The sequence below is a fragment of the Pectinophora gossypiella genome, chromosome Z (assembly GCF_024362695.1).
Source record: "Pectinophora gossypiella chromosome Z, ilPecGoss1.1, whole genome shotgun sequence".
NCBI lineage: Eukaryota > Metazoa > Arthropoda > Insecta > Lepidoptera > Gelechiidae > Pectinophora > Pectinophora gossypiella.
Window position 1 is genome coordinate 17,411,777 of NC_065433.1, and position 16,352 is coordinate 17,428,128.

Genomic DNA, 16,352 nt, shown 5'->3' on the forward strand with positions numbered 1-16,352 from the left:
GTTGCTGTTGTTGCAGGCAAGTCGGTCAACAGTAAGGAAACCTTAGAAGACAAGAAGGATGACAACGAGCTGTGGGAGGCGCAGGCCGCCTTCCTCGGACCCAACCTCTGGGATAAGACGCTCCCGTATGACCCCGATCTCAAGGTACAAGAAGTCAGTAATCGCAACTTTATTACCTACTGCGTGTTTGTGTGTGCGTCTCTTACTGGCTTCCTAACCGCTGCCGCGCCCGCACTAGGTAATAGAGTCGCTTACTCTGTCCGACCTATTTGCTTCCTCGCTGATATCAGCAGGCATTGTATTGTATCTCGTCTACTAAATTAATTACATTAAGCATGACGTCATGCTTTGCGAGTTTCATGAATTGAACCTAAGTATATGCTGATATTTTATCAGTTATTGAATTTCTTATTTACCTATAAATAATTTAGTTGCTCTATTTGTTTCCGTACCTTTAAGTTTGTAATTAATATTCCTCCATTTTTTATACATATCTTAATTTTATAAATGCAAGCGAAGTGGCAATTTGCGAATGTAGCGTTGCGATGATTTTAGTGAAAGTGTGCACTGTGGTTGCGCGCGACTTGTGATCGCGGGCGTTATGTGACTGAGATGTTGGCGTTTGCAGTATGTGGACCTGGACGAGTTCCTGTCAGAGAATGGGATGCCGGGAGAGGCGCTGGGAGGTGCGCACCTCGGGGGCTCCGCGTTCGGCGGCGGCGCGGGGCTGGCGCTCGGCCTGCAGGCGCCCGTCACCAAACGCGAACGATCGCCCTCGCCCTCCGACTGTATGAGCCCCGATACCATCAATCCGCCGCTGTCCCCCGCTGATTCCAGTACGTACATTTACATATTTTTCGTCGCACCACCCCTAGCTACTTAGTTTTTTTTTTATTTTCAACATATTACTGTCGTTAAAGCACTTTGTCAAAGTTGTAACTGTGTTGTCTGTTACTAACGTGATCCGCGCTGATGTTTCAGCATTTTCAATGGCTTCATCGGGGCGGGACTTTGATCCGCGGACGCGAGCCTTCTCCGACGAGGAGCTGAAGCCGCAGCCGATGATCAAGAAGTCCCGGAAACAGGTAAATGAAGTTAGTGCGCTGATCATTCCTAGCGGCATGCTGCTGTTGCCTGAGGGAGCGGCGTACTTACGCACACCACTCACAAATTTATTGCCACACTTTAAAATAACAATCGAGATCCTACATTCCTTCTCCTCTAACAAAACTCTTTATATTTCTATATTTATATTAATCTTATATATACGTATTTTACTTCTAACCACCATCTTACGTTCTGAGGCGTGTAAATATACCCATGTTTTTATATTCGCACTACGAAATAATAGCAAATACAACTGGGATTACTTACACACTAACTCTTTGTAAATACACACTCGTAGTTTAATGTTTTTGACAGCCTCATTCTTTAATCTTTCGTTGATCTCTTTCCAATCTTTATCGAAATGTTCACTGTAAGCTCCTCATGTACACAGAAGATGGAAAAACGTAAAACATTTATTGTAGAGTTCTTGTTATATTTTAAAGATTTCAAAGTATTTTTTCGTTCTAATGGAGGGTGTTGACTCCTGAAATATCTGTGTAGGTGTAACGCAGAAGTAGGGCATTTTGTGGCCTATCTATGAAGACGTGTATTTTTCTTACTACACTTGTGTAGTAAGCGTCTACGAATAATAATTGTATATTTCACTATAAGTATACAAATAGTACGAAATATACTTTTATACGTCTTTATGCATTCCAAGCTTAAAATTTCCCCAAATTCCTCACTAATAACCGTTGTATTACGTAATGGTGTAAACATATCTGATCTTCATTGTAATTTATTAAAAATAAATTTATTTTGTATTTATAAGTCAGATATTGGACTCTGCGTTTGCATAAATTCATTAAGAGGATACATTGGACATACGTTGTTTATTCTGAACTATATTGTATTTCGAGATATCGTAATCTTGGATTTTGTAACGAGATTACCAATTCCGTTACCAGTACGTTTTTACATCTTGTGTTTTAAATAATAAATTCAATCACTATTGTACACCGCTTCCCTAATGCTTATCAAGAGTTGATTAACATAAGTAGTGTATGTAATTGTTTATGATTTCTTTGCAACTTTCTTTTCCAAAGGTATTAAAATACCCTGGGAAATAAAGTTGACAGGGAGTAGCAGAAAACAAAAACAATGCTATACCTATTTACCTTCTTGTAAAGTGGAACATACATAACTTGTAAATAAAATGTCATATTACATAGTAATGACCAATAGTTTACGAAGCCAACAATACTAACAAGGCCCAGGTAAATAAATATTTGGTTATGTTTTCTACATATAAATTCTCATGACTTTACTATTTAGACCATATATCTTCTTACAAGTATCGAATAAACTATCTAAGTATCGAGTAAATAATAAACAGTTAAGAAAAATAAATAAAATGAAAGTAATCATAATAATGTTGATAAATAGTAGAGTCATGAAGAGTGAAAAAATAACTTAAAATATTTAATAATATTTTCATAGGTGAGCACAAGATAGTAAATATTTTAAGTAATGGATTAACTTTTAAGTTAACTTTAAAAATTGTTGTCGGTCTTATTACCTTCCGTTAATTTTCCACAAGTCCGTTAATCGTTAATTATGTAACTAGTAATTTTATTATATTGATGTGACCTTAACTCTCATGATATTGCGGAAAAGTCAATAAATACAAACTCAAATAAAGCATCCGTCTTTTAAGAAGATGGATATCAAGGGTGTAAAAATGAGCCAATATGAACCCACTTTTTAATAACTAAGTTACTGGCGCAATACATAATGAAATACAATTTCTGTCACGAGTTAACTATTAACTGAAACTTGCGAACATCGAAACCAAAATTGAAATGAAATATTTTCACTTATAAAGAGGTTTTTGTATTAACGATCAACGAAGACTATTTTGATAATAAATAGTAAACTATTTGATTTAAGGTGCTCATCTATGAATATTTTTATGCCTTTATGAACAGCTTGCAATGGTGACTATCTTTTTGCACTCAACGTTTTCAGTAAGTGGTACCAAAGTAACGTAGTTATTACATGTATATGTAGACGGCCGTAAATTCGAGGGGTTTTAACGGCCAAATGTCATTGGCATCGGATTAAATATGAAACAACGTACTACCTACTGGTATCATGTTTCCTAAACTTAAACCAATTAGCTGATGGTTTGGACTTATATTAAAGCGTAGGCAATGTCGTAGAAACTAGAAAAATACTTATGCGCATATTGTTTTCTAGCAGTAAAATTTTCCTTTGCATTTGTTGATATTAACTGAAATCAAAACTTGACTAAATGTTCATAACACAATATTTAAACTTTAAAGAAAAGAGTAGTTGTAGTTGCTTTGTACGCTATTCCTAGTGGAAAATATCAAGGTATTATACTTTCCTTCATATTTTCCACTAGGACTGTGAAGTGACAAACTTCCCGGGAGAACTTCTTGGAAGTAAACCTATTTAAGTAAAGTTCAAGAACTTAAGGATATTGTGGCACACCATTTCGATTCAGAGAAATACAGCTTATTTAAAAGTGACATCAATATGCATTTTACTTTTAAACAATTGTTGCACTTTTAGAATGAGTTAACAGTTGTGATTTATGAATCAGTAACGTGAAGCTCTACTTAGAACCGACCTCTTTTTTATGTTATTTTTTATTTTCAGCTTTATCGATTTGATGCTTAATACATATATTTTTCTGTTAAAACTTGATTTGCAAATGAAATATCAAGGTGGTTTAGGTAACATGTTTGTACTTAGCACGTTGTCCGCGGTTACCATTGCGGGGCTGTGATACGGTTATTATTTGGTGGGTGAAGGGCGGTATGAGTGTGTGGCGCGGCGTGTTAACCCCATATCGACGTCGTCGGCAGTTCGTGCCCGATGACCTGAAAGACGACAAGTACTGGGCGCGCCGGCGGAAGAACAACATGGCTGCCAAGCGGTCCCGCGACGCGCGACGCATGAAGGAAAACCAGATCGCACTACGAGCTGGCTACCTCGAAAAAGAGGTAAGTGATTTGCCTAAAGCAAAGCTCTTCAACCCGCGGAAGCTTATTTAGCGGCCCGGCAATAACTTAACTAGTTACCCAACGGCAAAAAGAAGAGGGTAATGTTTTTCGAGTGTATATATAATATGTGCGTATGTCTGTTTCTTTGTGGCCTCCTGTAGCCTAAACGGATTGATGGATTTTGATGTATGAGATATCCTTAGATTCGTCTTGATCACGGGAGTGTCATAGGATACAAGACCAAATGCCCTCTCGTTTTTGTTAGGCTCGTCAGCCTCGTATCTGGTCGTCGTCGTAGAACTTCAAATGGTACTTACATAATAATCTACAAATTGTTCGTTAAATAAAAACAATTAAAAAGTTATAAATATATTACAAAAAAAACCTCGATTGCGTACTAAAAAGAAAACAACTCCCACAAGAATATTGTTTAATCAAACGCTAAAAACATTCTTTGGAATACCATATAAACAATATAAAATGATCTACGAAATGTGTTCGTAATCGATAATTAACTAAATTAAAACTTACTCTAAATACTAACTATTTTATAAATGTTGATGGAAAGAATCGCATTCGGGGATCAACAGAGGGTTACTTCGAGAGAATGTTACTTCGGTAGGTATTTTCGTCGATGGCGGCCAAGTTGAACCCCACCTGCGATACTTTCCATCAACATTTATAAATTGTATTTAGATAGTATTTAGAATCAGTTTTTATTTAACTATCGATTACGAACACATTTCGTAGTGTTTTCTATATTGTTTAAACGATTTCATAGCTTGGTTTTAGTATTTGATTAAACAATATTTTTGTGGGGCTTTTTTCCTCTTTTTAGTTTGCAGTCGGGTTTTTTAATTTATATTTTTTAATTTAATTAACTTGCTTACGTAGGTATCAATTTAAAAATAACACTAGCGTAAGCAATCCGAATTAATATTTTTTAATTTTAGCACCATATATTTATATTTTTGTATGAAAAACGTCAAGTTAAGAACCAGAATCACTGATGTTCAACTTGAGAACAGTTAGAGAATTGCAACGAAGACTATTCGGGTAGATATAGTGATAAATTAGTTAAGATAAACTTCTCATTAATATCCTGCTATTTTTGTTTTATTTTATTTTAAAAACCTGCAATAATTGTTGTTTTTTCATGACTTACAAAATAATGGATTATAAGTAGGTATGTTTTACTAGTGTTAGGGCCCACAACGGGCCCACCGAATCAAAATCGAAGTAGGTATTCTCGGACCCTGACTACAAAAAGGTTGGAGACCTCTGGCCTAAAGAGTCGTAAAGAACGACATCTTTAGTATGTGGACTTAATCAAGGAGAAGTTCACATAACGGGGATGCAACACTTCTCGGTTACTAAAAACGTAGTAACATAAATATTATAAATCAACGCATTTACATAATGTCACGTCATTATTAAATAAATAAGGATGTTTGATATTTTTTGACACCAGATGTCGATTTGTAGGCGTGTGATCTACACAACTGTTAGATGATAATGTCAAAAGAGGAGGGTTTTTATAAACATTTATGCCACTGGTTGGTGCCACTTTAGCAAGAGATTGAGAACTCCCATCTTAACCATTGTAAAACTCAACCGTAGGTACTTAGGTGTTGTCAAATCGTGACGTCATTTTAGAAAACCCGTCCATATTGATCTTTATTGTTAGTTTTTTTTTATTTGATGTTACTTATTATATACTACTTACTTATGTTAGTGACAGCGTATCTTTTATTTTTATTTTTTTTTTTATTTTTTTGACGTGACTTATTGTAGATTTGCCGCAGATGGCATTAACTACTTGGCCGGACAAATGGGGAGCGCTGAAGGCTCTCACCCGGTACAACGTAGACAGCGTATCGAATACTAACGGGGATAATTCAGCTCATGATTCTGAGTTAATATCAAGTGTAATTTACTATCGCAAAAGCCAGGAATTGAAAAAAATATAAAAGCTCTAAATAAAATCATGAGTTTTGCGACGGAAAATTCCACTTAATGTTAACTCAAAATTGTGAGCTGAGTCATCCCCCTTAGTATTCGGTATGGTGTTACTAACACCCTGTATTATTTAATTAGGAAAAAATGTAATTTATAAAATGACCCGTAAACAATGATTTAAATGGAAATGGAAGACAGCTTACCTAATTCGTGACTGGCTTTGCAAATTGATGTATCTGCAATTTTTTGCTAAAATAATTTGTGTCTTATTGACAATATCAAAAGGTGCAAATCAGATTCGCAAAAAAATTGAGATACGTCAGTTTGTGACGTCAGCGACGAATTATTTAAAACTAATTTGATTTAATTTTAAAATATCTATAGGGTTTATTGATGCTGATGCTACAATTAATGTCATTTTTTGCATAGACGTTTTTTTTTTATTCTACAACAGTGTTCGTATTCAATACAGTAAATTGCTTGCCGTTAAAGGTTTAATTAATTTTTATATCACCAGCTCAAATGTAAAATTCACAGTTCGAAGATTCGCCATTTTAGTAGATTTACATGATTTATTTGAAAAATCGGTGCCTACGTTATGTCAATAGCAAACATCTTTCAGAATATATTTATTTTATTGAGTTTCTCCATTTCAGAAACTCAATAAAATAAATAATATAAAATTAATGTTAAAGATGCATAATATGTCTATCATCCATGAAATTAGAGGTTAAGCGAAGGAAAATTCTTTACAGCGCCATCTATATTGTTTTTGAGGAACGTGGCCTGGAATTTTGGCAACCCTAAGTATTTTCATAATATTAATCAAATTAGTTCTAGGTAATTATGTAAGCTATATTCCACTTCTGTTTGATCCAGCATTTATAAAACACCCTGTTTATACATTTTCAATACTGATTAACCCTTTCACGGACAGAGACCATGGATCATTGATGGTTCATAATAGGTTGTGTGACATCTTGAAATCGGAACGTCCATAGACGTTCTGTACTTGAAAGTGTAAAAGGAAAATTAGTGGCAAATCCTAAATCTGTAGTGACATATGAGATCATTGAACGCCATATAATAAAACGTTGCATCCAAGCTACATTTGTGTTGTGCACTGTCGCGGCGCCACCACTTCTAATTTAGTTGAAGATAATATAGTATTATTTTAATGTTAATTCTAGCACGTACATAGTGAAGGATATATATACTTTGTTACTGCGCGCACCTTCGTATGATTTCTTTTCAAGTACACTATTTGTTAGATTTTCTCCCAACTGAATTCGAAGTGACGGCTCGGTGTAAACACCGACTACAGCCACCGGTGAATGTCGCGCGCTACCGCCACTTTTGTAGCAATGGCAGAAGCATGGTATAAGAAAACTAAGGGGGTTAAAATGGCCACATCGAAGCAATTCATTTAAGAAAGCAATATTGCTATTTGATAGTTGTTTGCATTGCGCACTTACTTTTATGTGCGCAAATGTCAAATTGCAATATTGCTTTCTTAGATGAATTGCTTCGCTGTGGCCATTTTAACCCCTCGGGTATGCTCAAAAGTGACAGCTAACATTTCAAGGTTAGCCCAGCTCACGTTATCCCACCCTGCGTTGCCATTTCGTAAAACATAAATTACCCTTTTTATTTACTTTGCAATGAAATTTTGAACTTTAAGTAAATGATTTACTTACAGTTTAAGTAAACACATAAGTCGATAATAAAATGTTCGTCTTTGGAATGTTGGAGATACAACTTTAATGGTATCACAGTGGTAACTCTTACGTCATCAATGGGCAGCAATGGCGGCTTGTCATAGGACTGAGCATACCTGGTTTTGTTATACCGTGGGCAGAAGCACGTGACAGCCATCGGTGTTCGTAAGACGCTACATTATACAACCCGCTCTCTATCGGGGAATCTTACGATAAATATGCAAGGAGATACTAATAAGTAAATAAAGTAAGGAACTAGGTATAATAATAGGACGCGTAATAGTTAACCGCGCGAGTGAAACAGAGCGATAATGTGGTCGCAGCGACCAGAAGTGGCGAGTCGCGGAAATTGCTGTAGCGAGTGGCTGCCACACGTGTGCGGTGAGTTTCAACAAAATAATGAAAAAGCATGTCAACTGCTTGTCACTGGCCACCGGTGGCAGTGGATGGTGTCCCGCTTGTGTCTACTTTAACTTTTTGTCTCAAGAGTACTTATACTAGCCACTTGAAACAGTGATTTGCGATTTATCATCACGTAAGGAAACTCTTACGTTGGCGTATCAATCAATCGCGCGCGTTTCTGGCATTCTGATGTACGTAGTATAAAACTACTCTCTCTATATTGCTCGAAGTAACTAGTAGCAAGTGTGACCAACACATGATTCCATTGTGTGCAGACGGTGTTTAAGACCAACTACTAAGAGCAAATACTAATTGAAACATAATGTTATCGAGGCCTGATTAAGAAAATCAATCACCGTAATGGAAATCGAAAACTTTAGTGTGACAGAAATAATTTTCCACCTTCCTATGTTTATTAAAGAAGGGATTTCTAAATAAATTTTCAGTAGGAACTTTATTTGTGTTTATCTTATTTCGCTCCGTATCCCTCCTCCGATTGATTTAAGGGGAGGTTTGTGCCCAGCAGTGAACTATATAATTGATAAGAATGATCGCTTTTTGAGTAGGTATAGGAACTAATAAAGTACAAGGTAGAATACATAGCAAAATAAAGTCAGTGTTGTATTAATCCACTTCTGTTCAATAGAATGGTTTAGTTCATTGTTCTCAAAGCTGTTATAGTATTATCTTATTTTATACAAGACGATTCTACACAGATTTTACACATACTACGTAAATCTTGACAAGGCAACGCTTTCTTTTTTAATATAATTTATCAAAGGAAAATCTAAGTATTATAACATTAATACTGTAGTCCATAACGTGCGTTAGTTTTTGTTTTACCTACATCAACTTCATTGACTAGAAGAAACTTAGTTTATTTTGTCGTTTGTCTGAAAGCCATGTATTAATTCCATATTGTACTAAGTACGTTAAAAGATATGAAATCGATATTGGACAAGCGCATGTTATTTGAATAATATTGAATATCTAAAGAAGAAGACTTCTTGCTAAGTAAACTCTTTTGTATCTCAAACTCAGAAGTTTTTCGTGTAGGATCAAATTGAAATCAAGCCATAGGGGCGTCAGATCCAAATAGTCATAAAAAATACCTTTGAGCATGGTCAATATTGTCAATTATTTTGTTTCAAAAATAATTATTAAATGTTGTTGTTGTGTTGTTGTTGTTGTGAGTGGTGAATGTGTTTTTAATTTTCGAATTATGTGTTTGCAGAACATGGGCTTGCGGCAAGAGGTGGAGCTACTAAAGAAAGAGAATCACATCCTGCGCGAAAAGTTGTCGAAGTACGCGGACGTATAGGCAGTACTTCTACCACTCGCATAGCACAAACACGCCACACGAAATGTAAGTTGTCTACCTCATCTAAAAGTGTCAATATTAGTACCTAGTGATACAAGTATAAATAATCTGTCTTCTACAAAAAAATATCGACCATCTAATATATTACCAACAGATAAATAGAAGTTTTATAGTCCGGCTTGGTTTGAGTTAAGCAAAACCTCAATGTTGACATCCTAATTTATTATATTAATAAATTTTATATATTTTTAATAATAACACCAGTGTAAATGAAGTGTGTATGGCGTGTTGCAGGTCGCGGGTGCAGCTACGGCGCGCCCCCCACGTGCCGCGCCCCCCGCGTTCCGCGCCTCGCGCACCGCGCCGCCGGTTCCGGAGACACTTCTAATCAACTTACGACGCTTTCAATATTCTGTTCGCACATCTTCTGCAGACTTCACAACTGTCCTATAATTGAACGTGACCATACCCTACCACACCAGTTGTGTTCCGTTCCTAAGAGGTGGTCCGCAGGCGCAATACCATCCATACGTCACGCCATCACCTTGCTGCGCAGGAGTCTCGTTCTACGCTCCCTACGTTCTGTTCGTTTCCACTCCCTTCCTACACCTGTTACTAATGCAGTTTTTTGTTTGTTAAAGCCGATTAGCTAATTATCGACATTCGTATACCACCAAAATTAGAAAGATGAATTGTCTGAATGAAGTATATTTATATTTTAATGAAATAAATGTGTTACCGAGTGACGTATGTGTGAGATGACTTAGCTAATCGATTTCTTTAATGTTTAAATTATTCTGTAACTTGTTGACATAGGATTAATTAATGTTGCAGTTACCGTAAGTTATCTACTTAGTTATAATAGGACAATCTTAACCAAAGTTCCACTCGACCTCTGATCTATCGTCGTCTCTAATTCCTTCCTTCGGACTTAGTTCGACACTCAACAGGGTTAGTCAACGACGTACGGACCAAAATTTTATGAAAATTGTTATTTTTGAAGGGTGTTCGTTGTGTCCCCGTCCCGAGCGCGCTGCGTCAGTCGCGCCGCGGCGCTGTCCGACCCCAGTGCGGATTATTGTATAAGTTAATGTTGTTGAATAATTGTATTGAACCGGCACCGGTCGCGTGCGGTCGCGCGGATCGCCGCTAGCCGCGGGCCGCGCGCCCGCCTCGGCCGCACGCAAGTTTGCTCAAGTGGCTCGCGTACGCATGCGCAAGTGTAGTGGCTGCGTCTGTATATAGATAGTTTTAATAGGGCCTCGAGCTGGCCCAGGGGCGCGCCCCGGACACTCGAACTTGCAATCTGTATTATAAAGTGACCTCCGCCACCGTGTCCCCGTCCGTCCCTGTTCCGGAACGACCACGCGCGCACCGAGCGTGTCCGGGGCTCGACCTTGCCCGCAGGTTCTCACTAGCTCGCTTCCTAGGACGCTCCGTATGAGATTAGATCCCGACGGGGGCGATCGGGGCTCCCCGCGCCTCTCCGTACACTCTACGTACGTACCCTCCGTCGTTTCCGTAGTGAGCGAACTCTAGTTTCGTTTCAAATTTACTTAGTGGATAGTTTAAGTAGTAAGTAGATTCCGTAGTGTAGTCGTTATTAGTCTATTTTTGTTATGGCTGTAGTTGTTAACGTTTTTGAAAGTTTATATTATTTTTTTTAGTTGTAAAGAAACTTACGTTAATGTGTCGATATGGGTAGGACGCGCGTATATGTTGGATCACACCGCCGCCGCCGCGCCCGCGCACCCCGCGTCGCGCCCGGCCTCGAGCCGCGGCCGCCCCGCCGGCGCGGCCGCGTCCTCATGCACTGACTACGTCCTCTGGATGTATCCTCCACACTATTTGACTCGTGCTAATGTTATAATATATTTTTGTAGGTTTTTGTCGTTGGTAAATGAGTCAATTGAGAATGTTTAAATGAATTGAAGAAAAATTAATGTTTATAAACTAAGACTAAGAAGTTGTTGCATTTGAAAGTATTTTATGGATACAAAGCGAGAACAATAAAATGTTTTTTCTATAAAGGTTTACATGTGAGGGATTCTATAAAGGTGTGACGGTTGAACTTTTAAAATGCACTGTTTCATATCAAATGATATTATATGTATTAAAACTTAATGTTAATCGGCTGCGCAGTGCGGCATTTGATATTCCATCTTGTTTGTTAAAAAATATACATTAAATTATTACACAATATTATAATGTATATGGTACCTTTACATACATGATATTATAATTGTTTCTCCGAAAATTGTAACATGGGTATAATAATGTAATATAAGGTATCGTAATAAAAGGAGTCGTATGTAAGAGCATTGTGGTAAAGTATAAGACAAGTGTATGCGAAGTGGATTGGGCGGGGCCGTCGGCGCCTGCGCACGCCAGAGTCCCGCGGCCGCCGGCGCCGCTCCCACCGCCCTCCCCCCGCCCCGTCCCGATCTAACCCCCTCCCGCCCCGCTCGCCCCCAATCGCTCCAGGTGCATCCTCTGCTTCCTTATTTATTTGTCAATCGTAACGCCTATTTAACAGACTACTTTACTTCTAAAGTAAACATCTCTGCTGCCTTGCAACAACATAAAACCATATTGATTTACATGTATGAGTAGTATTTTGTTTGATTTTAATTTATATGGTTCTATGGATTGAAATAAACGTTAATTGTTGTATTTATGTTTAGTTTTTTTGTCGTCCCGCTCCCTGGCCAGCACTCGCGGCGGCGGTGGCTGCGGACTATGTGTGCACTATGACATTGTTGACTCATACCATAAGTACTTAATTAATTTCTGAATGTAGCTCCTAGTGACCACAAACAAGGCCTCTAGTAGCTGAACGCTGATAATAAACATAAATCGGTAACTTATGTAATAAATCGTGGTAAAAAAACCTTGCACAAAATATGACTTTTCATTGTACGAACCCATCCACTAGCACACGTTTAATTTTTCTCTGCTATTAACGAGCACGAGCACTGCATATGCATACGTACTGTATCTGTGAAATGAAGTGCATCGAACCTGAATCCTATTGACTTCATATTATCTATTAACGTCCAAAGATATAGCTAAATAAAATATCGATAATAATATGTACGTACTTTAAAACAACATTTGATGGGAATCGGTGAGGGTAAGTGAATAAAACATGAGCGGTTTTTTTTTTAATTTTAACTGGGTAGGTAAAGTTATATCGGGATTTTTTAGTTTTATTTTATTTCATAAGGTACAATAACTTATCATAAGCTCATGACTACCTCCCAATTGGGACAGTCCGAGGTACATCTATGAACTAAGTACCTCCATTTCACCGAGCTTTCTGTTACACCAATGTGATAGGTGGCGAGCCGTACCACAGTGACTCACAATACACAAAGTCATTAACGGCGGCAAGGAACATTAATTACTGAGTTCCCAATTTTCTTGTCATTTATGAGAACTTATGTTTTCTTCAAATATAATACTTTTCTTGCGATTTATTTCAACCCAATGCATTTTTCTATTTGGTTTTTTTATTTGTACCGCATACCACGTATATTTTCTTCTTTATTATTCGGACCATACATTTATTTTCTATCGGGTGTAACTTAACAGGCGCAATTGAAGAAATGAATAAAAATCTCACCTCTATAAATTGTTGATAATTCAAATTATTTTTATGAGTAAATATTTTAAGGATATTTCTTTTTATTATTTTGTCAAGTTCTAATGTTGGTGCTTCACTCTTTTACTGTAAACGAATGCAGTGTGTTGACTGTTAAGTAGTTTTCCCGGAGTTTTCCTATAACCCTACATCCTTTTACACTCCGTTTTACGTACGTAAAGAAACCTTCCAAATTGGAGTCTTATTTATTGTAAATCGTTAAGTAAGGTGTTAATCAAATGTGCTAATTATTGTAACACCAACATGTTGGATTGAATATACTTAGTTCTATTATCAACAGCCTATATATGTCCCACTAATTAGCCACCCTCATAAATCGGCGGGGAAATGAAGCTTACTCCATCACGCTGCTCCACTGCGCGTTGGTGGAGTAAGTCTATAGAGTACAATTAAGTAAAAATGTATTAATCGAAGATGTTTTATTGCTGCAATATTGTAAGGTTATGATTCGCAGTAAGAACCTACTGTTGAATACTTCAGCGGTTGAACATTTCATTGTGCAATAGCCGCCCTTTATAATATTGCATTAATAATTATAATCACCAGTACGGTACCTATGGTTTTATTCAGTCTTCTGCTGTACATTTGTGCCGAGGTAAGTTTGTTTTTTAGTTTGGTTTCTTTTTAATTATTATGATGTCGGGTGACGCTAGTTTAGGTACTATTGTTAGGTAACTTTAGCAGTGTAGCTAGCTTATATCTCGGTCTAGCGGGATCGCAAAAACTACGACCTGAGATCGATCGCAGGGATATATCACTGAACAGACAGATATCATATAAACACATTTATAAAAAGTCACTTGACATGAGTTACCGTTGTAAAATAAGAAGTCAACTATTAATAAAAACTTATTGACTAATTGTTAATAAAGACTATAAATCACATAAGTACTCGTGTATGAATTTATGAAGACGTTTCCGATGACATCCTAAGCGATAGGTACTCTTATCATAAGTAATCAAATCAATCAGCAAAAGGTCTGTCGTAACACCTTGTAACAGACACAGCGAGAGGTTAGCGTGCAATTTACATCTCACAGGATCACACTTTATAGCAGTGGATAATATCAATACCTATTTTCAATGATCGAAATATATAGAGCTTCCTCCGATATAGGTAGGTAATTTTTTTGGGCGTGATATATTGTAGCTTTTCCGCAGATGGCATTAACTACTTGGCCGGACAAATGGGGAGCACTGAGGACTCGCACCTGGTACAAAATTTAAGACTACAGGCCTGAGGGTGCCCAGTTGGGTGCGAACCTCGGTTTAGGTCTGAGAGGATAATATTTGAAAGAATTAATTGACCCTAGTGATTGAGGGAAGACTACCACGCCGGCGTGGTCAATATAGGGGTCCTGAAGACTGTGTTGTCGCGAGCTGATTGGCCGCCTCCATGGCTAGAGTAATCGCGTCTCAGGATCGTATATTACGTCCTTCGGGTGCCGATACTTTTCAGTACCGTCCCTAAGCGAGAAAACGAAACTACCAGGGGATTCGAAAAAACTTTGGAGATACTTTAACGGAAACCTAATAGGTAGTAGAAAAAGTAGAGATTTATGATTTCTGCAGAAATTCCAAGTCCCAGAAGCAAAATTTAGAGCTGATTGTAAATAAACATAATTATCTATTACCCGAGTGCACGACAGCAAAAACAGTATTTTTTTTCGACTAATTACATAGTAACTTCGCTGCCTGGATAAATGGCGATAAGCGTTTTTAAAAACAAATCGCTATTTTAAAATAATACATATGTCTACGATATATATATATGTATATAAACATAGTTCTACTTATTTCGATCATAAATTCGCATTGTTATTTTCAGAGTGTAAACACGATATATATCCATCATGGAAAGACTAGAAAAGCCTTTTTTACTTTTTACTTCTTTTAATATTTTTTTTTATATTTATTTATTTAGTCTCAGAATTTGGTACTATTTCTTTCAAATTCTTGTTCCATTAAGAACCAAAAGTAATAAATCGTTAAACAGATATTTTTAGGAATTTCACTTTACATTAAATCATAAAATGCTAAATATAATTTGGTAAATACCTAGTTATTTGATAGTTGGAAAACGAAGGTACATTTTATATAAGTCATTATACGTATTATTATGAATTGTTACAAGTTTAGAGAATGATGTTGCATATTGTCTAGGTACATGTAGAGTGATCGCAGTTTAGTCTAAACGACTTGACACAAACGAGTGAAGAATGTCACAAATTCACAATTAGGTACTGGGCTGATTAATTCACTGCCTCGCCTACAACGACAACGAAACTGATTTAAATAGATAATGCACGCAGACGGTTTGGCATTATTGAAACTAGTGTATTAAAATGTTTTATTATCTGTGCCTAGGGAGCGTACGCTCAATGAGTAAATAGTAAATACCTAATATAGGATAGATAACACTATAGATTAGAAGTGTTTAAGGTGAAAAGTACTTATCTAATTGTGCATCATAGGCCTCCACTCGCAAGCTTTCCAACTTGCCCAATAGGAAAAGATAATGGATTAAAAAAATATGTGGTAATTTAAGAAATAAATGTTTAATTTATGCTGTGTCTTTCAATCTGCACATTTATACGTGGTTTGCTATTAAGCATGTGTAAGTATGATACATTTAAAATAAGAAAATGATAACTTCAGCTAACAACAGCTTCGGTTTGTAACTAAGCATATTTATTGTTGCGGAAGTGAATTTCGGAATGGGAAGAACACACTTAAGTCCACAGCACTTACACAGGACTACGCGACTTAATTTTGTCATTGTCACTTCACTTTATTTCACACTTTACACGACACTTGAACACTACACGAAACACTGCACTGAACACTGCTTTTAAACACTTCTCTGCCACTATTTCTTTATTTAAACTTTTCCACTTCTTCTTGCTTCGATCGCTTTAGTAACTGAACTGACTTTCCTCGCTCTTCCCGATAATCTCGGATGTAACCTCCTGGACAACTCCAGTAAAAAAAGACAAGGACGCTGGTTTGCGTCAGAAAAGGATGCCGCTAATTGAAAAAGAGAAAGAAGGATTTTACGATGCCATTCGAGAACTCTCTGGTTGCAGACTCCTTGCAGAGTTTGATTAAATCCGATGTGACATTGTCAGCTCGTCACATTATATTGAGTTGGCACACTTCGGAATCTGATCGCATAGCTCCTAAACACAAGTCGAAATAAAAGCACTTGA

General features: G+C 37.1%; 1 protein-coding gene across 5 annotated transcripts in view; it reads left to right on the plus strand.

Annotated features, from left to right (window-relative positions):
- The window catches only part of LOC126380475 (hepatic leukemia factor), a 111,812-nt gene extending 99,656 nt beyond the window's left edge, over window positions 1–12,156 (plus strand). For 2 of the 5 annotated variants that reach the window (XM_050029914.1, XM_050029917.1), the window contains exons 3-8: window positions 17–153; window positions 629–836; window positions 982–1,094; window positions 3,942–4,079; window positions 9,393–9,524; window positions 9,774–12,156. In XM_050029914.1, the coding sequence (XP_049885871.1) occupies window positions 17–153; window positions 629–836; window positions 982–1,094; window positions 3,942–4,079; window positions 9,393–9,479 (683 nt within the window). In that variant the 3' untranslated portion in view covers window positions 9,480–9,524; window positions 9,774–12,156. The remainder of the gene's footprint in view (window positions 1–16; window positions 154–628; window positions 837–981; window positions 1,095–3,941; window positions 4,080–9,392; window positions 9,525–9,773) is intronic. The other 3 variants (XM_050029915.1, XM_050029916.1, XM_050029913.1) reach the window with 3 other exon arrangements.
- The last annotated feature ends 4,196 nt before the right edge of the window (window positions 12,157–16,352 follow it).